This window comes from Macrosteles quadrilineatus, unplaced genomic scaffold (genome assembly GCF_028750875.1).
Source record: "Macrosteles quadrilineatus isolate MER2022 unplaced genomic scaffold, UCM_ALF_1.0 Scaffold_17__1_contigs__length_3442018, whole genome shotgun sequence".
In the NCBI taxonomy this organism is placed as follows: Eukaryota; Metazoa; Arthropoda; class Insecta; order Hemiptera; family Cicadellidae; genus Macrosteles; species Macrosteles quadrilineatus.
Window position 1 is genome coordinate 431,065 of NW_026542610.1, and position 25,570 is coordinate 456,634.

Consider the following 25,570-nt stretch of genomic DNA (forward strand, 5'->3'; position numbering starts at 1 on the left):
CAAAAAAAACCGAAGAACCTACCTCCTATTTAAAAACTGAAGAAAACTTTAACAAGGGGATGGAATGTCTAGTTCTACTATATCAATAGCCAAGGATTAAATCCATACCAAAAACTGTTGACTATCTATGTGTAGACAAAAGTCAACTTCAGTATCCAAAATTCAATGCTAAAACTATGTTCTTTAAGGCTTATAAAGATAGCTCAGTAGTCCACAAAAGCTTTTTGGAATTTTATCCCCTGATTTATAACATTAAACGAAAAGGTATTTTAAAAAGTCTTCTATCAAAATTACAATATATTTTTGAATCCCGAACAGCTAAAATTTTACCATCCAAGTAAATAATTTCATTTTTAATAATTGTTGGTACAAGGAACTTTTGAAATATTGTAAAAACTAAGGACTCTTTTGTCCAAATGCTTCTAAATTTAAAGGTATAAAAATCAACTGGTTACTCTGCATTTAAGTGGTGCAATATTAGAACGCTGTGCTTGAGTAGTTAAACTTTTCGTCACTACTGGCGAGGAGTACTAGTGCTACAGACTCTGTCATATTCAAGGTAGTGAATTGTTTACTCCTTTGGTAGATTTTTTACCTACTGTCTCACAAATTCAAAGCTAGTTATACTTAATTAGTTTATGACTATCTAAATAGTAGCCTACCTTGCAAAGGTAAATGTCCCTTCGCAGATGAGTTTTGAGATGAGCAGACTGGACTGACTTGCCGGAGAGCGGATAGTCGATGGTGTAAGTCGCAGAGTCGTCCGGCCAGTTGGTCAACTCACTGTGAGGTACACACACATCCCGACTCAGCTGTTCATGAGTGCCTGACGGACAGCTGGGGAAGAAGACATTAGTATATACTTATACTTAAATATTTTTGTTTAACTGTACTGCCCTACAGTACAAGTAATTTGATCAAATGTAGTTTAGTGTTTTGTGGCAAAACATATTCTGTACCATAATAAATGAGTGAACAAAGTGAACGAATCTATGTATCGTGTATAGCGGGGACGGAGATTAGTTGTCCGCTTGTCTGTGTTTCTGTGTGTTAGGGTAAAAAACTGAATAACCGTTGCACAAATAGTGTTCAAATTTTACACAGATAATTATGACACCACTGGGAATACACCATTAGAATTCTAGACGATTCCGCTCCGTTGTATTTACAAAACCAGAAAAAATACATTTTTAAATCTGACTAAGAATAACATTAGAAGCTACCTTATTCTTCTTTTTATTTATTTACATTTTGCGACCAACAATTTTGTTGTCTACTTTAGACAAAGAGGACGACTTTTTCTCAAAACATTTTCATTCATGGTAAACAGTTTGACATCTATGAATATATGCCTTTATAATTCTACAACTACCAGAATTATAAATTGAACTTCACAAAATTAGTCGGCAGTTATATACAGATTTTGAACAGTATCAAAACTCACCTTTACATCACAAATGTGTATGTATATATTTACTGAGCAGATTTTTACATTGTTAAATTTCATGTTACAGTATTATATTAATCTATTTTTATACTAAAATGCTATGGGGCAAGGGAGGGAAACAGGTCCACGTCATAGGAAGTGGTTAATGAAATGGTAAAGGTGAGCAGTGCAGAGTGTGGGAACCCTTTGTGACAGTTAGATTAATGTATCTGCAATACTAAAATGCTATGGAAAGGGAGGGAAACAGGTCCATGACGTAGTAAGTGGTGAAGGAATTAGTCAAGGCGAGCAGTGGAGTGTGGGAACCATATGTGGCAGTTAGATTAATGTATCTGCAATACTAAAATGCTATGGGAAGGGAGGGAAACTGGTCCGCGCTGTAGGAAGTGGTAAAGGGGAGAAGTTCTGATTGTGGGAACAGTTTGTGGTAGTTAGAGTAATGTATATAAAAATTGACGTATTTGAGTAAAAATTGCTATGGGAAGGGAGGGAAACAGGTTCACGATGTAGGAAGTGATTAAGGAAGCTGCCTCTTTTACACTGTATTGCGGCAATTAGGTTAAGTTAGATTAGTTCAGTTTGGCTTCGTTTTGTTTTTTTTGACAGGCCTTATAACAAATAAGGAAACATTTCTAAAACAAACATTGATCACTTAAACTATTGTGTATAAGTTTAAAGAGATGAATTTACAAAAGACATTTTGAACAGGAACGATGGATTTACCACCTATCGATAATTGTTGGAAATCGACCTCAAATTTTACCAATGACATCAGTTACGAGAAGTTATGATTGTTATTAAGTGAGAGTTTGTGGATTTGCCCATAGCCTACAAATAACATTGTGTTCACCAAGCAGTGACCCCGGTAAGTGCGGATGGACTCGCCCATTGTTGCGCTCACGTTCACTCACATTTACCCAGTATGATGGTATTAAAATTTGATGTAAAATTATTCAATCCTAACCTGCATGAGCCATTACCGCTGATGTTTAATGTGAAGCAAGGTGTACAAACAGTTCCGTCAGCTGACGGTCGGGTACCCTGAACACATCTGACACATCTCTGCTGCGGCAGCAAAGTGCCGTTAGTGTCTCGCTCAACTGCAAAAAACAAAGACTTATTACAGCTTGACTTGGATTAAGCTTAGCCAAAGGTAATGTTATAACTAGCCTATCTCTCTTAATAACTATCTATTTCAAACATGGTACCTACTAAAAAAATGAACAATAAATAGGCTATTGATAATAGAACAAAGAATCTAAGCTAAAACACTAAAAGCAGCTATAATTTTGCAGAGGTACCGCTACTTTGGTACTCTATTATAATTAAAGATTTTTTAGAAAAAAAGGAATGTGCTGTATGATTGGAATGTGTACTATACATAGTGTTACACAAGTATTTGAGAGGATTAGGCCATCATTTGGTAATAGAAGAATGGGATCTATTTATTTGATGAAGGGCTACGGTATTGAAATATCCAGTAACCATCTGGACCAATTTATGAATTAGCAATGAGAGGAACGGGGGTTTATTGGGGGTTTTATGGGGTAAAAATGGGGTTTTCCCATTTTGACCCTAAAAACAAAAAAAAAACTCAATTTCTTTCTAAACCATTATGTAGAGCTTAAAAAAAATAATTTAGTATAGGCTAGTGAGGCGCTGTTGTATGCCTAACAGTTGCGGAGAAAATAAAAAAGAGTAATTTAAAATTTCCATGTTATTCTTATGGAGAAAATGAAAACTGTTGTAGTTTACTTGTTTAGCCTATGTCGATAAAATTTGCCAAATTTATTTGACGTACATGATCAAAAAACACTTTTTACCTTCCCCGTATCAGCATACCTAAGCAGTCGTTAAATCTAATGTTATTTAAATAGGGAATAAATATGTCTTATTTATGGAAATATTTTAATAAAAATGTAATCAGCCAAGTTTAAATTCGCTTAGTCTGCAGGTTTGCTGCGGCGGGGGTATTTGTGTATTGACTCACATAGATTTTATAGTTTGCAATCTTTAATGTTAATACAGAATTTTATTTAATATTTTCCAAAAGGTTGAAACATTAAAACCAAAAGAGATAACAATTTCTCCCTTTAGACCATAACTACTTAAAATAAGAACAGCTTCACAAACATACCTAAAATCTCATCAGAAGAACAGTTGGCACAGCCTGAGGCGTTTAATGCATTTTTTATTGTTGAGTTTAAAGTTTCACTGGAACAAGATATGCAAAATCTCCCATCTTTTGTTGCTACTTTATCAGCTCCACATGGGATACAGTTAGGATAATCTTCTTTGCCCCATTTCACTTGATAGCTCAAGCTGTTGCATACACAAGCTAATTCTAAAAAGAGGACAATCATAATATTAATAGGCCTAATATTATTTATTGGGGAGCGAGCTCTAGTGGTTAGAGCGTGGGACTCCGGTTCCTGGGGCCCCGGGTTCGAATCCTGCCAAATCAACAATGGATTTTATCTAAGTGATAATGCCGTAACCCCTTAGATCTAGCCTGAAGTAATGTGAAAAATAATTCCGGGCTCGTGCCTAGCGTCCTAGAAAAAAAAAAACTATTTATTACAGTAGGTACTAGGCGAACTTAACATCTGTGGTGAAGTTTGTTATGCATAACATGTGACAATATTGAATGAGACTGGAAAATACATTCAATTGGAAAATATATAACGTTCTTGAAATGAATGGTAAGGAGGATAGTCTTGATCGGCTTGGGAGTGGTAAAGGAATGTTGGAATATTTCTTGATCTAAGCAAAGCCTTCGATTGCCTCAGCCATGATCTCATTCTTAAAAAATTGGAAAGACTAGGATTTCAGGATAGGACATTATCTTGGTTCGCAAGTTATCTGAGAGGATGTGAGCAGCTTGTTGAAGTTAGGCAAAAGACCAATGGAAAGCTATCCTACTCCAGATCGTCTTTGCTCGCCATCTGTGTGCCACAGGGCTCAGTTTTGGGACCTGTCCTTTTCACACTGTTCACGCTTGACCTTCCTTTACATACAGAGAACTTCGGAAGAGCAATAATGTATGCTGACGATACTGTTTTATTATCTTCCAGTCACAGTATAGAAGATCTTGAGGTAGCTTCGTTCATCTCCTTGGAACTAGCTATTGAATATACTGCTCTGGAAATGATCTCGTATTCAACGAGACTAAAACTAGGCAGCTCAACATGGGAAAGGAAAAAGAAAAAATATCAGAACTTCCAAACATTTCATCTGTTGAATCCGTTATAAACACATTGGAATAGTATTAGACACCAATCTCAGATGGGACGAGCACATCGACAGCTTCTGTCAGAAATTAAGCAGCAGTATATATGCTTTAAGACGCATTAAAGCTATTACCTCATATGATGCAGTAAAAACCGCCTATTTTCCTTTACTGGACAGCCACATTAAATATGGAATAGCTATTTGGGGCGCCACTGCTGGGAAAAACCTGCAACGTGTGTTAGTTATGCAGAAAGAGGCTGTTCGTATTATGGCGGACTTAGAATGGAGGGCGAGTTGCAGACCAGCTTTTGTAGACCTAAAGATATTAACACTAATTAAATACTTACATACTTGTAAGTTGTCATCATGGCCTGCAAATCAAGATTACCACGGAATTATAATAATGTTCACCAGCACTTTACCCAGCATGCCTGTAATTTTAATCTACCTACACACCACAGTAGAAGATGTGAGGGTAAGCCTTCTTACATCTGAGCCAAATTTTTCGACCATCTGCCAGCTGAAATCAAGAGTTCCAGTCCTGAGAAGCTGAAGACAGTACTCCGGGATTGGCTGCTCCACCATCCTTTCTACGGCATTGGAGAGTTCTTGGACTGGTGAGCTTTGTAGATATATTATTCTGAAAGACACTCTCGAAAGAAGTTTCTGTAATACTGTAATATAATTGAGGCAATTTTCAATCTTAACGATTTGTAAATAAAGATCTCTCTCTCTCTCTCTAAGTACTGTAGGCCTAATTAATTTACCCTAAGCCTACCTACCCAGATAGCAAGGACCCTTGATTCAAGGTAAACTTTTCCCTACAATTTGCATTCACAATTCAAGGTTGCAAATATTAGGAACATTGTGGCTGGATTCAAGGACAACAAAATACTGCCCTTTTTGAGTTCATAGATTCCGCCCTGAAACAGAGTCAACAAAACAACAGCGCGAATTCCCATGATGCAGTTCGACCAAGCGACGCCAGCCAGACGCCAGGATCCACGGAATGGGCACACGGAAGGGACTAAGGCTAAAGGTGTAGTGACGTCATATCTCTAGTGGTTAATGTCTTCTCTTGAGGCGACACGATTACCGTAACGAAACGAAGTGATTTCAGCGGCGTTCGTGGCATAGTTGGTAGCGTTTCAGATTGGTGTTCAGGAGGTCCGGGGTTCGAAACCCACTGACAGCACTAACTTTTTGTCAACAAATTTTTCATATCAGCAAGTTTGGTTGGTTAGGTTAGGTTATGACAGTTTAATTTTATAATACTAAATTTTAAAATTAATTTTATAATTAATTAAAAATTATAAGTAATCATTAATTAGATTTTTATCTTATATAGTTTTTATATTATCAGCAAGTCTGGTTGGTTAGGTTATGTTATGACAGTTTAATTTTAAAAATTAAAAATTAATTTTATAATTTTAAAACAATATTTTATAATAAAAAAGTTAATTTTATAACAAAAAATAAAAAATTAAAAATTAATTTAAATTTTTTCAACTTAGCAGTCCTAGTGGCGAACGCAGACACTACAAGATATGTTAGCCTTAGTCCCTCCCGTGTGCCCCACCGCAGGATCCACCCCTAAACAATCCTAACCTCTTTGTCTTTGTGTGTCTTGTCAGTTTGTCTTTTTGCGACGTTTGTTTCTCGCGTTATTACTATATCAGAGTTTTTAGACATAAAGTATTCATATTGAAGTTAGTTTTTGTCAATTTTCAATTTCTTTGTTCATAGTTAATTCCATAGTGTTCGATTTTAGAAGACTAACTGCAACAAAAGTGCTTGTGAGCCAACGAAACATAAAGGTGAGTCAGCTAATCTTTTCATTGTATTCATAATATTTTTTCCATTCTTATGATAAGATATGTGTGTTAGAATGCTAATCATACTGACATTAGAACCTCAAGTTACAAATGCTCTGAAAATTATCTTACAACAATAAACTGCCAAATTTGGACTAGGATCCAGAATAATTCTAGGCCTGTGCTTGCCCTAGGCCTCATGACTGGTGAATTGTTTTATAGTTGGCCTAGAAAGTATTGTGATCCGTTGGAATATTGTATCTGGAATTGTTCAAGACCTAGTTACTTATTTTTGCCAAATCCGGTGGGCTACAATATTATGAACACACAAGCCAATATGTAACTTAATGATGCAGTTTTTTATCAGCGTAGATTGTCATAAGTTATCATAGGCCGAAGTTATGAAGTTTCATTTAAGAATGAAGAAATGATTTTCGATGGATTGGATAAATAGACCTAGGCCTATAGAAAAATATTTTAATTTAGCTTAGGCCTATGTCTTAAGTTATAGACTTGGTACTGTAGCCTAGGTCTAAGGGCTTATCCTAGTCCCATGTCCTGATGCTAGGGTTTTTCGGCAAACGTTTAGATGGGTTAAGATTAGCATCTCTCAAAGATTTTAAGTTTTGTACGCCATTGATTAAACTAAGTAAAGGTAGGCTACCGTAATGAACTAATTTAAAACAACCTTCTACAAAATGTCACTTGACTGGAGACCTGCCATTTTGGTTTTATGTAGCTGTTAACTTTAAATCATATCCTGGTAACTTGTGCCTATTTAAGTTACTAAAGATGTATATTGCCCATGCTGTAAGTTGTAAAGTTATTGTAACAAGGTTACCTAGGCTGCTGTGTTATTTTTCAAATTAACTAATTAGCTTCAGCTAACACAGATTTAAAACAAGTGGCTTGCCGTTTGAACAAACGTTACAAGATGAGTTGCCATCTTGCTTTGCATCGAAATTTGCAGAATTTAGAACTGTAATTTAGACATTATTATGAATAACTTGGTCTGTGTGCTGCAATTTAACTTACGGTACCGGTATTAACAATTTTGGAAAAATTCTGAAATTTTCTGCTTTAAATAAACCTTACCATTTGTAGGCCTATAGTTTTTAAATTTTATTGATGATTTGTAGCTAATTTAAAACAAAAAATATTAATAGCCTAAATCATAACTTAATATTATTAAAACCTTAGAGTAAGAAAGTTAGTAGGTTAAACTTACTAAAACTTTCGTTTGTTGGTCAAACAAAAATTCACTTGGAAGAAAGTTGTTTAAAAAAAAAATAATGCCAGACTTATGGTTTACTTCTTTTTCCATCTTGCTTAATTTAGCCAGAATTTCAGGTTGAACAGAGAGGCAAGACCATTGAACGAGTCTAAACTAAATTTTTTGTACTTGATTCATTTGGTAAATCCCACTGTACACCCCTGAAAACACACACTGACCAATTATGTCTATTCTGTACTTTACTACAGAAGTGAGATTGTCAAAGCTAGTTTGTTAATACAAATACATGGCATATTCTCTCTAAGCTGATTGTTTTGTATTTTTCTTCCAATACTAGCTGTAACCCGCGGGCTTTGCCCCGTTTAACTTCTTAATTTTCAAGATGATCTCGTTCGCATGGCTCAATCACGTCCTGGTTGAAGTTTGTTCGCTACGCTCACTCACCTTTAGATTGGAGCTCGTTCGCTACGCTCACTCACCTTTAGGTTAGAGCTCGTTCGCTGCGCTCACTTGCCTTCAGGTTAGCTCGTTCGCTACGCTAACTCGCCTCGAGGTTGAAGTTCGTTCGCTACGCTCACTCACCTTTTGGTTGCAAATTAGCTGTTGTCATAAATGTAAAAGAAATAATAGTGCTGCACCCTGTTGGTAATCCTTGTAACTTTAATGCTATTAAACATCATAGAACAGAACCAACTTGTTTAATTGAAACAGCTGTTAAGATTCATTAATTCCATTTCTCATAAGGTTAACATGGGAAACTCCAGAGCCACTGGGGCGGAGCCCAGAGGTCGGAGGGTAAAATCCTTTCTTAGTGATCGTCTACTACCCAAAAGGATGATGCCTGCCAAGATTCAGGTTCCTAGGTCTTATGGTTTCTGAGATTTCGTGATGAGTGAGTGAATGAATGAGTCAGTGGTATTTGAGCTTTATATAGATTTGCATAACAAATTCTTTTGTTATTGTTATCTATTATGAGGCGTTTCACTTAAACTGTTTCAGTTGTAGCCAAGAGACTGTTGGCTGAAGCCACTGAATTGAAAGTAAAAAAAAACTGCATCCGTGCATGGCTGTGACAAGCCAAATTTAGGGCCAGTACCTAAAAGGTTTGTAGAGCATATTAGTTATAGAACTGTTTATTTCATAATGTTTACTTTTGTTGTTACAGTAGAACCTCGATAGTTCGACACTCCCTGTAGTTCGACACAGGCCGTGATGACAAGACCTCAGTCATACCTGGTCATCAGTGGCCGATGACGGGTTCACCAAGGTTAAAAACTAGAGCATTCTTAGTGTTTTCGTGCATGGAAAAACTCAATAGGTAGCCTACTTAAAATATCCCATTAACTTACATTTTTTCTAAGATCCAAAGTGTAAAAAGCATGTGACGTAAATTATGAGGGGCGAATAAGATTGTATTTACTGAGCAGCCTACCCCTAGTACCAGCCACGCTCAAATTTCTTCCCCGGGGTGCTGAGAAGGATTCACGGTTTTGACTGATTAATTATTTTAATTTAATCTAAGGTTCAGAGCTCTAGAAGCGCTCAAAAGATCCTGCAGACGCCCAGGAGGAGAGCAATATCATCCTCGCCTTTGTTAAAATGTTATTGCAAATTTTGCCTAACTTTTAGAATAACTGTAGGACAGACGAGTACTCTACCCTGGCCAATTCGATAAAACTACCTACTCGTTTAAACTGTTGCAACAACGGGTTTTAGAATTCTAATAACAAGTCTCGGGTTTGTTAATTTGGTTTATTAGTATAAGGAACATACAAGGGTGGTTTTTCAAGTAAGAGCCAGTTTCTGCGTATAAATCCATAATTCGCTTAAGTACGCTGCAGCAAGGCTCCTCGCCACTTGCTGGTATCATTTGTGAACAGAATGACACAATTTGCAGCTCTGTAGCTGACATGTACCTACATTTCGCTGTGTGTTTCAACAATTTTTTAGACTTTTTGTCCCCGTACGCTAGGCTGGAGCCCGGGATTGTTTTTCACATTACTTCAGGCTAGACCTAGGGGTTACGGCATTATCACTTAGTTAAAATCCATTGGTGATTTGGCGGGATTTGAACCCTGGACCCCAGGAACCGGAATGACCGCGCTCTAACCACTAGACCTGCTCGCTCCCCAATTTTTTAGACTATTGATAATGTCAATGATAATCAGGGCCGGAGAGAGCCATCATGGGCCCCTGGGCTCAGCGATCCCGGGCCCCCTATTTACTTGATTTAGTGTCCAGCCGTCTCCGTGCCGTTTTGTCACACAAATAACTATATTAATAAATGTTTGCTCACAGTTTCAGCTTTAATCACAGTCAAAACAATTCAAGTAAAAAATTACTTAGTGAACTGGAAAACCATGCTGAAATTTTTAACTCAAGCAGATTACATGTACAGAAAAAATAAAAAAAAAATAGATAAAACATACTCCCTTAGTCGATACTTTATGATTTTTTTTGTTGCAGGAAAAGAGGAGTTATTGGTGCACAGAATAGGAACATCAGGCTGAGGTTATGCGACAGTAAATAATGTATAAGTAAAATGTCACTTAATTTAACTCATGTTCTAATTTTCAAGTTTGTTTTATACTTTATATTTTCATAAAATAAATTTACTATAACCAATGTCACTTGCTACATTTTATTCATACCCCCACAAATAGTGATATTTTGGCTATGTTTGAAGAACTGTTTTGAACTTTTAAACTTTTTGTTGATCACTGAGATGTCTTTTCTAAAGCAGGGTCTGGTGTAATTTGATGAGGCCTTATTAAAAATTAAATGCTCTCACCCTTCACTCACAAGCTTGGCAGAATAGGCTTATTATTTTTAACCTAATTCAGTTATCCTATACAACATTTAAATAAAGTGTTATAGCATCATTTATAGGTTTCTAGCTGCCCCTCCCCTTGGGCTTCACAACAGAATTGAAAAATTTTCTTTGCTACAAACAGTTGTTTTGCATTGGTTTTGCTTAGAATTTTCCTAACAGCGGTTTGGTAGCTAATACAATTAAACGAAAGTTCTGTCAAAAGAAAAATATGTTAACATTGTAATTTTAAAGCCAGTGAGCCAGAGCCCTGATGGAATCTCTCAAAGCTACTTCTTGTACATATTAAGTGAAACCTATTATGGAGGTTAAGTGAAACCTCCATGCCACCAAGTTCTGAGTACATATGCATGGTAGTTTTTGAGGAATAGTGATCAATGAGTGAGTGAGTGGTAACTGTATTATAATATAGATTATAAGGTCAAATTATGTATCCACCCAAAGTTTTCTGCGTAGATTAAAGCTTAAGGTAATGTACCTTGCGTTTAATATTTTAAGGCTTAACTTACTGCCATAAAGCAACCAATATTTTGATGTCCAAATAGATAGCTGTCCCCGCGCTTAGTAGGCATCATTAAAGTTCTTGAGTTCACAAAGACAAAACAGCTAGTCTATCCACTAGGACATTAAAATATTGGACTACTTTAAGACCGTAAGAATGCCGTAAGTCAAGTAAAATTCCTTGTCAGTCAATCACTTGTTACTGTATGTACTGAGTTGATCATGATTATGCTTTTATTTAACCCGAATTCAACAATATATTTTGATTTCAGCCAAAAATCTTTACCTTGAATTAACCTTAAATTTTCAGGTTATGAGTCCTGAATTGACCATGATTTTACCTTAATTTAAACATACTTATACCTTAATTCAACCTCAATTCAGCCTTGATTATGCATTACTGCCAGAAACGTTTACCTTGAATCAACCTAAAATTTTCAGGGTTGATTCAGGTTTCACAAGTGTTCAGTAGGACCCTTGAATTAGCCCTGAATTAGGCTTGATGGCTTGATATTTTAAGATTAATTCAGGCTTGCATCTTTGAAAGTTTAACCTTGATTTAATACTGAATCAGGAAAAAATTGCTATCTGGGTACATTTATTAAATAATGCCAAAATATAACTTAATTAATCCTTTTTTTAAGCAATTCAGTGAAAACTAGCAAGATCTAAAAGTAAATAAAACTAATTCATTAACTTACTGTTTGTAGCCGGAACTAAATTCTTGGTGGAACCACAGTGCACACATTTCAAATTGTTGACTGAAAAGTAATCACTCTTATTGCAAAAAGAATTATTTGGAAATTGTATTAATTCACTGGAGTATGTTTCTACTGTTAAAAATAAATTTAATGTTGACAGCACAAAATACACTGAGATTATTTTCAATTCTGTATAAGTCATTTTTAATAATTTCTTAAACACCTGCAATCACTTTTAAAATTATATCACCTCATCTAGGGTTAATTTGTATGAAATATAGATTTATTCGAACTTTTTTGATTTACTGTTGCCTGGATCTTCTTTGACGAATAGCACCACCATTACCTATTATCGTTGCATTGTTTTTATTATGGTTTAAAATAAAAATACCAAAATTACTGTATCCTTTATTTTTATCAACAAAAATTGAAACTGTAAATAATACGAAAATACTGTGATGCTTTTGTCTGCACTGTTTTTGTTTTGTTTGAGGTCTTTGTTGCCATAGCAACAATATTCAATGAGAGCATAGAGTAAATAGACACCTATTTATATAGTATTTTATCTGTTGATATCGTTGGTTATAGGAGACTTCTTTCATAGATTATGAAGATGAAGCTCAAGCATAATAAATAAGTACCATAGGTCATCGTAACAATATCCTAGGCATTGACTTTTCATACTAAAATAAAATCTAAAGCCTTTTTTACGTATGTTTCACCACAGAATTAATTGAGCACAATTGGTGGAAGGAAAATATGTTCTTACCCCCCTAGTGCATGTTACTTTATGGACTACTCATTGGATCAAGAGGAACAATTCCTCATCAAGTCGAGAAATTTTGGAAGAAATTCAATTTGGAAAATCAAGTGCTATATTTAATATCTTTAACAGTCATACAATTTCCTATTAATATTATAAGAAACCACCTATATAACAATTATCATAATTAGGTTTAAACAAACTTGCAAAATTTAATGTAATATTATTCTTTGTTCTACAGCAGACTACAATGTGTAGTAAGTAAGATTTCAATTTTTTAAATAAATTTGAATTTATATATATATATATATCATTATTTATTTATTACAATGTTATTTATCTTATTGTAAGCATGGTAAGCACTATCTTTATACTCTTTGGTTTCGTTGCCGTGGAGACCTGCACTTTGTTTACTTATTAATCGAATAATCCCAAGATTCAAGATTTCGATTCACACCCAATGACCCAATGCAATTGTACCGTCGTGAAGTTAGCGGCTCTTTTCATCGGCGCTTTTTCGGTTTGTAATAGATGTGGGTTGGTACGCCTGCGGACGCCACAAACGTGTTTTGCAGGGATGTCGGAAACACAAATCAATGACAATACGATGCGAAATGATGTTTTTATATTTATATAATGTCAATAATACATTGATAAAACGTGTATACAAGTTAAAACTAATTATTTGACGTATTTTAAAAGGCATATTTGAGACCGTACTGTACATTATACGTAGCTAAGGCTTAACATAACGCGAACAATTAAAACTCCGAACATAAAAAGTGCATAATCTTTTTCCCAAGCCCATCACATCAACTTTGAGCTATTCTAATGGTAATACACAATGTGTAGAATACTCAGTATAAATATGATTGAGGCAGTCCAGTGAATTACGAAGCTATAAGGCAAAATCTATATGGTTGATAGTAACTCGTATCAGAAAAAAGTGCACAATCTTTTTCCTAAGCCCATCACATCAACTTTGAGGTATTCTAATGGTAATGTACAATGTGTAGAATACTCAGTATAAATATGATTGAGGCAGTCCAGTGAATTACGAAGCTATAAGGCAAAATCTATATGGTTGATAGGAACTCGCATCAGGAAAAAGTGCACAATCTTTTTCCTTAGTCCATCACATCAACTTTGATGTATTCTAATGGTAATATACAATGTGTAGAATACTCAGTATAAATATGATTGAGGCAGTCCAGTGAATTACGAAGCTATAAGGCAAAATCTATATGGTTGATAAGAATTTGCGTCAGGAAAAGTGCACAATCTTTTTCCTAAGCCCATCACATCAACTTTGAGGTATTCTAATGCTAATATACAATGTATAGAATAATCAGTATGAGTATGATTGCGGCAGTCCAGTGAATAACGAAGCTATAAGGCAAAATCTATATAGTTGATGGGAACTCGCATCAGGAAAAGTGCACAATCTTTTTCCTTAGTCCATCACATCAACTTTGATGTATTCTAATGGTAATATACAATGTGTAGAATACTCAGTATAAATATGATTGAGGCAGTCCAGTGAATTACGAAGCTATAAGGCAAAATCTATATGGTTGATAAGAATTTGCGTCAGGAAAAGTGCACAATCTTTTTCCTAAGCCCATCACATCACCTTTGAGGTATTCTAATGGTAATATACAATGTTTAGAATAATCAGTATGAGTATGATTGCGGCAATCCAGTGAATTACGAAGTTATATGGCAAAATGTATATGGTTGATAGGAACTCGCATCAGGAAAAGTGCACAATCTTGTTCCTAAGCCCATCACATCAACTTTGAGGTATTCTAATGCTAATATACAATGTATAGAATAATCAGTATAAGTATGATTGCGGCAGTCCAGTGAATTACGAAGCTATAAGGCAAAATCTATATGGTTGATAGTAACTCGTATCAGGAAAAAGTGCACAATTTTTTTCCTAAGCCCATCACATCAACTTTGAGGTATTCTAATGGTAATGTACAATGTGTAGAATACTCAGTATAAATATGATTGAGGCAGTCCAGTGAATTACGAAGCTATAAGGCAAAATCTATATGGTTGATAGGAACTCGCATCAGGAAAAAGTGCACAATCTTTTTTCTTAGTCCATCACATCAACTTTGATGTATTCTAATGGTAATATACAATGTGTAGAATACTCAGTATAAATATGATTGAGGCAGTCCAGTGAATTACGAAGCTATAAGGCAAAATCTATATGGTTGATAAGAATTTGCGTCAGGAAAAGTGCACAATCTTTTTCCTAAGCCCATCACATCAACTTTGAGGTATTCTAATGCTGATATAGCCTACAATGTATAGAATAATCAGTATGAGTATGATTGCGGCAGTCCAGTGAATAACGAAGCTATAAGGCAAAATCTATATGGTTGATGGGAACTCGCATCAGGAAAAGTGCACAATCCTTTTCCTTAGTCCATCACATCAACTTTGATGTATTCTAATGGTAATATACAATGTGTAGAATACTCAGTATAAATATGATTGAGGCAGTCCAGTGAATTACGAAGCTATAAGGCAAAATCTATATGGTTGATAGGAACTCGCATCAGGAAAAAGTGCACAATCTTTTTCCTTAGTCCATCACATCAACTTTGATGTATTCTAATGGTAATATACAATGTGTAGAATACTCAGTATACATATGATTGAGGCAGTCCAGTGAATTACGAAGCTATATGGCAAAATGTATATGGTTGATAGTAACTCGCATCAGGAAAAGTGCACAATCATTTTCCTAAGCCCATCACATCAACTTTGATGTATTCTAATGGTAATATACAATATGTAGAATACTCAGTATAAATATGATTGAGGCAGTCCAGTGAATTACGAAGCTATAAGGCAAAATCTAAATGGTTGATAAGAATTTGCGTCAGGAAAAGTGCACAATCTTTTTCCTAAGCCCATCACATCACCTTTGAGGTATTCTAATGGTAATATACAATGTTTAGAATAATCAGTATGAGTATGATTGCGGCAGTCCAGTGAATTACGAAGTTATATGGCAAAATGTATATGGTTGATAGGAACTCGCATCAGGAAAAGTGCACAATCTTGTTCCTAAGCCCATCACATCAACTTTGAGGTATTCTAATGCTAATATACAATGTATAGAATAATCAGTATGAGTATGATTGCGGCAGTCCAGTGAATTACGAAGCTATAAGGCAAAATCTATATGGTTGATAGGAATTTGCGTCAGGAAAAGTGCACAATCTTTTTCCTAAGCCCATCACATCAATTTTGAGGTATTCTAATGGTAATATACAATGTTTAGAATAATCAGTATGAGTATGATTGCGGCAGTCCAGTGTATTACGAAGTTATATGGCAAAATGTATATGGTTGATAGGAACTCGCATCAGGAAAAGTGTACAATCATGTTCCTAAGCCCATCACATCAACTTTGAGGTATTCTAATGCTAATATACAATGTATAGAATAATCAGTATGAGTATGATTGCGGCAGTCCAGTGAATTACGAAGCTATAAGGCAAAATCTATATGGTTGATAGGAATTTGCGTCAGGAAAAGTGCACAATCTTTTTCCTAAGCCCATCACATCATTTTTGAGGTATTCTAATGGTAATATACAATGTTTAGAATAATCAGTATGAGTATGATTGCGGCAGTCCAGTGAATTACGAAGTTATATGGCAAAATGTATATGGTTGATAGGAACTCGCATCAGGAAAAGTGCACAATCTTGTTCCTAAGCCCATCACATCAACTTTGAGGTATTCTAATGGTAATATACAACGTGTAGAATTCTCAGGGTAAATATGATTGCGGCAGTCCAGTGAATTACGAAGCTATAAGGCAAAATCTATATGGTTGATAGGAATTTGCTTCAGGAAAAGTGCACAATCTTTTTCCTAAGCCCATCACATCAACTTTGAGGTATTCTAATGCTAATATACAATGTATAGAATAATCAGTATGAGTATGATTGCGGCAGTCCTATAAATTACGAAGTTATATGGCAAAATGTATATGGTTGATAGGAACTCGCATCAGGAAAAGTGCACAATCTTTTTCCTGAGCCCATCACATCAACTTTGAGGTATTCTAATGGTAATATACAATGTGTAGAATACTCAGGGTAAATATGATTGCTGCAGTCCAGTGAATTACAAAGCTATAAGGCAAAATCTATATGGTTTATAGGAATTTGCGTCAGGAAAAGTTTCGGTTTGTAATAGATGTGGGTTGGCACGCCTGCGGACGCCACAAACGTGTTTTGCAGGGATGTCGGAAACACAAATCAATGACAATACGGTGCGAAATGATGTTTTTATATTTATATAATGTCATGATAACTTAGCTTAGCCCTGGGACCGTTTTAAGGGTACCCATGTTAGGGATTTTGAAAGAATTTTTTTGAAATACGCATTAAAATTAACTGTACTATTTTTTATCTTTAAAACTCAATTCAAAATCAATATTGACTATTTTGTTTAAGAATTGATAGTAAAATATCCAGTTAGTATAATTTCTTTGTTTGAAAAATATTTGTATGGTAAAATATTCTATAGAACTATGAGGTTATTTGATTTAGTCTATGATTTTGTCATTGGTTATAGGAAACAAGTAAGATTAGTTGATATGAGTAGACCACAGAGATAAGTAAGACCATTGATGTATATACAAATCGAATGCTCTGCTCCCGAGAACTGTTTCAGGGGTTTCAAATTATCGAATTTAAAATGCATAACGAACTGTTCTGAATTAAACACAATTTTAACTGACTACTCGATTCCCGTACGTATGACGGGCCAATAGCTTGTATATATTAAAACGTAACAGGGTTTTTTTATTTCACGATACTGAATCAACCACACGATTTTTGTGTCGAAAGAAAGATAATTTTGAGAACTAGGATATGTCGAAGGCATAATTTTAGTTTAGGGTTTCAGTTTTCTAGAAATTACGTTTTAATTTAAAAAAAGTCTAGCAGCCGACGCTAACCTTCTAGACTAAAGCTTTTGCTATAACTCCATTTGCTTAACGTAACAGCTGTAAACATTCAGCGTTTGTGACACAAATTCAGCATTTAAAAATAAAATGAAATACAGTAGGGTGACAGGGGATTACAAGGGTCACTCAAGAATTTAGAGGATAAGGAACAGATTTGGGTTCGGAGGTGGCGGGACGCGGAGATAGCGGGAGCACACGCCTCAACAAAACATGAAAAAGATTAACCAAGTGCAATTAGACATAACCCTCAACATCCAAAGTGAAAGCTAACTTTTGACTCCAAAGTGTAAATTATTCAATTTACAAGTCCCCTTAATACCTACTAAAATACCTGTCAAATTGGAGTATCTATATAATTAATACGCTACATGAAATTTTGTCGGTTGAACTCCTCCACCATTTCTTAGCCGATTTTATCTATTGTCGTCTCACAACAAGTCTCTACAACAGTTTCCTTATTCTCAATAAGATTAACATGGGAAATCTACACTTCAAAATACGAAATTATTTGTTTAATAATCCAAAAAGGGTTAGGGAGAAATTGGGAAATAGTTATATATCGAGTGTCAAAAATGAGAAAAACCAATTTTTACCCCATAGAATGTGATCAATTATCATGCCAAATTTCAGCCCAATCTGACCAGTCCTTGTGTGATTGAACTTAAAAAAAAACAAACACACAAACTTCCACATTTAAATCTTATATAGTACGGTATGATGTTTGCTAGACTAGGTAATCTATTAACTTACTTTGACGATTGAGATCTGCGTTGTTGTATAGGCCTATGTGCTTTATTCATGAGTGCAATATTTCATTACCAAGTATTTGTAACCGAACCAATTATAAATCCATACCAACGAGTACATTTGGATTTTTTATAGATTTATTATACGTATTCCTATAAGAATAACATATTTTCATTACAATACTGTTAAATTACCTGTTTTCGTTACATAGTTATTACCTGCAAAAATTCATAATTACATTGTTTACTACTGCTAAAGTAAATAATAACTTTAAATTGAAGTTATGGCCTGAAACATTTTATGAGTTTGACATGTTAAAAACACAATGAAAGTGGGTCCATACCAGCGACCACAGAATTAAAGTTTTAATTATGTGATCGCTAATCTATTCATGTTGCCATTTAAAGTGCTCGATTAATCTTCCACTTCAGACGTGATCTTAATTATTTAATTAATAACTTTCTACTCTTGTTATGAAATAAAACATCTTACGGCTTTAAAAATAAAAAGTAAACTAAACGTCAGAACATGGACACATAAAATAAAATTAAGGGCTAACTTATTACAGTATGTATTTTGTCAGAACTTGTGCTTCAATAACTACATTTTTTGTTATTGTATTGGTTACTGGAATGTTAAAAAATGCCTAGGGATATTGTTGAGCTTATTAATGATATCAATTAACTTTTTAGTAGCACTTGCCATGAGGGTAACGGCCGGCAGCCGCAACAGTTTGACATCGCGGCTACACTCGGAAGATAAGACAGTCGAAACGCTCCACTTTTACATTTCATTGGCCTAGTAGTCCTTGGAGCCTAGACGTTCTGATTCATAAAACAATTTAGGAAATTTTCCATTTAACAGGGTGCTGTATATTTAAATTAAAATCACTTTGGTATTTGAAAACATATTTTGAGGTGGTAAATAACTCTTTAGTGGCTATTTAAAAATAACGCATTTAACATTGCTCTTATTGCGGGAAAATCTAATATGGCCGTTTGCTTCCATGATCTCCCTTGAAAATCAATTCAAAACAAACAAGACAATTTTTAATGTCATAGTATTGAGGATAATTAAATGATAACTTTGGTGTTTGAAAAACTATTTTTGGATCATTAACTCTACAGCAGCTGTTTAAAACTATCCAAGATGGCCGCTAGCCTCCAAGGACTCTTAAAATATTGTTGTTGATTATATTTGTTTTACTGTAATAAATTGACACTTTGTAGCATAAGAAGTATTACTAAAAATAATACTAAATATGGGTTTTAAGACAATACACTAGTACCAACAAGCATGTACAGTAAGTTTTTTCTGTACATCTAGCGACAATCTTACCAATTAATAAATCTTACAAGATAGTTTCTAGGTGTATAGAAACCTTATTGTAAAAGGTACTATAATACCAACTAGTAGGAGAGTCATCATCACCTTTGGTTTGTGTGATCAGTTATCGGTGGAGGGGAGGGGGTGGTTTCAGGACGAGGGGGTGCTGAAGGTGAAGAGTACAGTATTTTACGGTACAGCAATACGGCATTACGGCATTTTAGCAATACGTAATAAAATAACTGTACTACGTTTTTAATTACAATCTCTTCTAGTATGTGATAGAAACAAATATAAATAAAATACACAAAATGTACAAATCTACTAAACAAAACCGGCAGTTGCTATTATATAAATTGTATCCAATTATCAGCGCTCTACATCGCCCTTTATTTTTATATATACAATATACAGTATATAGCAATTTAGTTCAAATTGCACATTTTTAAATGACGTGGGAAGCATGGGAATATTACCAAAACATGTTTGTAGCGTTTCTCTGGGGGTGATGAAGATTCTTATCTGAAGTGATCAAAATGTCGAGGTTTCTTAAGAGTCTAGCCTAGGAGGATTAAACATTAAGGAGAGGGCATGCGAATAGGGATATACATGTTGCGGTGAAGCCTAGTACCTAATAGCGGTGAAGCTTATGGTAGAACCGTTAAGGATTTAAAGTCAACGGTAGAACACTCGAGTGGCAAAAACCGTAGCTACCTATAATAAACATGGATGAGATTGGGAAACTTTTGCGTAGAATGTTTTCTGTGCTTTTACTAAAAAGCGAAATCTTTCTGCTATCGCATCCTCTGACGCCACAGTGCGTACGTAGAAGACCCTATCATTATTTTATAGTTATTTGATTTGTTTTCATGCAAATATTTTCAAATAGGTACTTCTACTTTTTTATGATTTGAGTATATGATTATGAACCACACAATCTATATTAACACAACTAGCTGTTACACACGGGCTTAACCCCGTTTGACTTCATAAGTATTAATAAAAATATTGGTTGGTTAAGTTAAACAGAAATTAGCAAAACATAATACAGTAATACAAACAAATAATAACACCTAAATTTAATTAGGTAATAAATTAAAATATTAACAAACAAATAAGTACAGCTGAGGTATTTTTAACATTAGGTATATAAGTGTTCCCTTTAGAAAGGAATTGCGACCTTAAAGGGCAATTTATGGCATAATGGATAGTTTTGCGCAAGGTTTCTCGTAATGACAAACATTTTAAGTATATGGTTTATGGGGGTGTGACTTGTATTTTTCTCATGTGGGATTTATGGATAGTAGTAGGACAAAAAACATGAATCCTTTTTAAAACCATATTAACTGGCCATCTTAGTACATATTATTCGTTCATTAATACATTCTTCCTCTTATGTAGGTTTCTAATATTCCGATTCCATAATATGAGTTATTAATTTTGTTTGCGTGATTTATGTAGACCTATATAAATCTTTTAAATACTTCACTGCTATTTCAGTAACTTAATCTCTAAAATGACATTCTAACGGTCCTAATTGGTTGGCGTGTACGGTTGCCTTAAAAATGTTATATTGTAATGCAGGTATCTAAAAATCCCCCTCCCCCACACACACACACAAAACGGATCGGCGCGCGGTCGGGCTGGCTTCAACAAAACTAGAGCTTTTCCTCTATCCTCCTAAAATTTAATCCTCCTACATTCTAGCTGTGTTAAATTTGCTACTATAGTTCGGCCGCTTAGAAAGCGACCTCCTCCAGCATTAGTTTAGCATTAGCGCGCAAGTCGTTTTCTAAGCGGCCGAACTATACAGTCAAAATCATAAGGGCATTTGTTATTATTATTCAGTTTGTTTACGTAAATATTTCCTCAAAATCTTCATTATAACGAATCTTGAACTTTTTACTTTATCACTGTAATTTGGTAACTTTCTATGTAGTTCTGTTTGTACATCAGATGTACTAGTATTAGGTATTGGTTTTTCTTGAATATTTTAGTCTCCTTTTGTGTTAGTCGTGTGTTCATCAGAGCCGGCCTTAGGTACAATGCCCACACATTGGGTATGAAATACAGAATAATTTAAAAGTATTAAAATTTTACAATATTTATGTTAATTATAAAAAATTAAAAGGGGGAATTATTTTATCATCAATTTTTTGTTTGCACCATCCAAGGCCGGCTATGGTGTTTACAGTTGAAATCTATTTAAACTTCGATATCTATCTCCACTGATTTGACAGAATTTTTTAAAAAAAGAATCGGCTTTATTACCTTATATAACGTATCTATTAAATTTTGAAGTAATACAAATTTTATATAAAATTCTTTTCAACCCATTTTCAATGTCTTAAAAACAAATAATTTATTATGTTGAATAGTTGCTAAGGCTTAAAGTTAAAGAAAAACATTTATGAAAAACATGCAAAATTTAAATTTCCATGTTATTTATACATTAACTACATAGAATAATTAAACCGTTGCAGTTTGCTTGTTTATGAACACATTTGTATGAAATTTGGCAAATAAATTTATTTAGTAATAATCTATTAACATTTTACAAATAAAATTACCCTTCGTTGTAGCAACTCGCGTGATAACTCATTAAACTTAGGTTATTATTTAACTTCGGAATAAACATGACTATTTAAGGAGATATTTTGATGAAAATCCAATCGAGCAAATAGAAATTCACTTATTCCGCTGGTTTTCTGTGGCTGGGGTGATAAAACATTGATTAAGCAAATAAAATTATCCAACTATTGTAATACAGTGGAACAGTAAAGCGCTACTCATAAAACTCACACAGAAAAATAAAATAATACATTGTCGACTTAAGCGTACAGTGACACTAACGTCTTGAAACAAACATAAAAAATCGTTTTACAATAGGATGAAAAGTCTATAAGCTAATCGGCACAATAAATTCGGACACCTAGACTAAAATCTAAAACTACAAATAAAATTATTTGATCCAGAGGAATCATGGATCAGAGTTTCGGTAAAACATTACAGTATAATGGAACAAAATAGATATTATTCTAGTTAGTTGTTTTTTATCTTTATGTTTTCCAACATGTTTTGCTTACGTTTATAGTTTAAGGTTGTGTAAATAGATTATTTTCATACACGATATGTTTATAAAGTAAATAAAATAGCTTATTTAAATTTTTATCTTTTTGAAAAAGCAGTTTCATTTTGTTTCCCTTTCGTTAAGGTTACCTCTCCTCAGATTATACCTCAGATTTCTCCACAGATAATTGACTTGATTGCCTCAATCATATTCATAAATATTATACACTACGATGTATTTTACAATTGGAATAGCTCAAAGTTGTTGTGATGTGCATAGAAAAAATATAATGCATTCTTATTTGTTGCAAGTTCCTATCAACCATATACATTTTGCCATATAACTTGGTAATTTAGGGGGATGCCTCAATCACACTCATACTGATTATTCTACACATTGTATATTAACATTAGAATACCTCAAAGTTGATGTGATGGACTTAGGAAAAAGGTTGTGCACTTTTTCCTGATGCGAGTTCCTATCAACCATATACATTTTGCCATATAACTTGGTAATTTAGAGGACTGCCTCAATCATACTTATACAGATTATTCTACACATTGTATATTACCATTAGAATACATCAAAGTTGATGTGATGGGCTTAGGAAAAAGATTGTGCACTTTTCCTGACGCAAATTCCTATAAACCATATAGATTTTGCCTTATAGCTTCGTAATTCACTGGACTGCCGCAATCATATTTACCCTGAGTATTCTACACATTGTATATTACCATTAGAATACCTCAAAGTTGATGTGATGGGCTCAGGAAAAAGATTGTGCACTTTTCCTGATGCGAGTTCCTATCAACCATATACATTTTGCCATATAACTTCGTAATTCACTGGACTGCCGCAATCATACTCATACTGATTATTCTAAACATTGTATATTACCATTAGAATACCTCAAAGTTGATGTGATGGGCTTAGGAAAAAGATTGTGCACTTTTCCTAACGCAAATTCTTATCAACCATATAGATTTTGCCTTATAGCTTCGTAATTCACTGGACTGCCGCAATCATATTTATACTGAGTATTCTACACATTGTATATTACCATTAGAATACCTCAAAGTTGATGTGATGGGCTCAGGAAAAAGATTGTGCACTTTTCCTGATGCGAGTTCCTATCAACCATATACATTTTGCCATATAACTTCGTAATTTATTGGACTGCCGCAATCATACTCATACTGATTATTCTAAACATTGTATATTAGCATTAGAATACCTCAAAGTTGATGTGATGGGCTTAGGAATAAGATTGTGCACTTTTCCTGACACAAATTCCTATCAACCATATAGATTTTGCCTTATAGCTTCGTAATTCACTGGACTGCCTCAATCATATTTATACTGAGTATTCTACACATTGTACATTACCATTAGAATACCTCAAAGTTGATGTGATGGGCTTAGGAAAAAGATTGTGCACTTTTTCCTGATACGAGTTCCTATCAACCATATAGATTTTGCCTTATAGCTTCGTAATTCACTGGACTGCCTCAATCATATTTATACTGAGTATTCTACACATTGTATATTACCATTAGAATTTTTTTTTTTTTTTACTTGATTTAATTTACAATCTGTTCAAGTTGAACAGAATAGCTCAAAGTTGATGTGATGGGCTTGGGAAAAAAGATTATGCACTTTTTATGTTCGAAGTTTTAATTGATCGCGTTATGTTAAGCCATAGCTACGTATAATGTACACAACGGTCTCAAATATGCCTTTTAAAATACGTCAATTAATTAGTTTTAACTTGTATACACGTTTTATCAATGTATAATTGACATTATATAAATATAAAAACATCATTTCGCACCGTATTGTCATTGAATTGTGTTTCCGACATCCCTGCAAAACACGTTTGTGGCGTCCGCAGGCGTACCAACCCACATCTATTACAAACCGAAACTTTTCCTGACGCAAATTCCTATCAACCATATAGATTTTGCCATATAACTTCGTAATTCACTGGACTGCCGCAATCATACTCATACTGATTATTCTATACATTGTATATTAGCATTAGAATACATTAAAGTTGATGTGATGGGCTTAGGAAAAAGATTGTGCACTTTTCCTGACGCAAATTCCTATCAACCATATAGATTTTGCCTTATAGCTTCGTAATTCACTGGACTGCCTCAATCATATTTATACTGAGTATTCTACACATTGTATATTACCATTAGAATACATCAAAGTTGATGTGATGGACTAAGGAAAAAGATTGTGCACTTTTTCCTGATGCGAGTTCCTATCAACCATATAGATTTTGCCATATAGCTTCGTAATTCACTGGACTGCCTCAATCATATTTATACTGAGTATTCTACACATTGTACATTACCATTAGAATACCTCAAAGTTGATGTGATGGACTTAGGAAAAAGATTGTGCACTTTTTCCTGATACGAGTTACTATCAACCATATACATTTTGCCTTATAGCTTCGTAATTCACTGGACTGCCTCAATCATATTTATACTGAGTATTCTACACATTGTATATTACCATTAGAATAGCTCAAAGTTGATGTGATGGGCTTGGGAAAAAAGATTATGCACTTTTTATGTTCGGAGTTTTAATTGATCGCATTATGTTAAGCCATAGCTACGTATAATGTACACTACGGTCTCAAATATGCCTTTTAAAATACGTCAATTAATTAGTTTTAACTTGTATACACGTTTTATCAATGTATAATTGACATTATATAAATATAAAAACATCATTTTGCACCGTATTGTCATTGAATTGTGTTTCCGACATCCCTGCAAAACACGTTTGTGGCATCCGCAGGAGTACCAACCCACATCTATTACAAACCGAAAAAGCGCCGATGAAAAGAGCCGCTAACTTCACGACGGTTGCAATTGTGAGGTTA

At 34.4% G+C, this 25,570-nt stretch overlaps 1 protein-coding gene and 1 long non-coding RNA gene across 2 annotated transcripts in view; one reads left to right on the forward strand and one right to left on the reverse strand.

The window, feature by feature from the left end:
• Nucleotides 1-12,075, reverse strand: part of LOC129005206 (meckelin-like) — a 34,540-nt gene extending 22,465 nt beyond the window's left edge. Inside the window, exons 1-4 of the mRNA XM_054434038.1 lie at nucleotides 11,759-12,075; nucleotides 3,585-3,791; nucleotides 2,412-2,547; nucleotides 663-837 (exon numbers count right to left, since the gene is read on the reverse strand). Coding sequence (XP_054290013.1) covers nucleotides 663-837; nucleotides 2,412-2,547; nucleotides 3,585-3,791; nucleotides 11,759-11,960 — 720 coding nt within the window. The 5' untranslated portion in view covers nucleotides 11,961-12,075. The remainder of the gene's footprint in view (nucleotides 1-662; nucleotides 838-2,411; nucleotides 2,548-3,584; nucleotides 3,792-11,758) is intronic.
• LOC129005167 (uncharacterized) lies at nucleotides 6,277-10,351 on the forward strand. The gene is made up of 3 exons (XR_008491802.1): nucleotides 6,277-6,495; nucleotides 8,892-9,044; nucleotides 10,193-10,351. It is a non-coding gene; the product is annotated as an uncharacterized LOC129005167 (long non-coding RNA).
• Nucleotides 12,076-25,570: the final 13,495 nt, after the last annotated feature.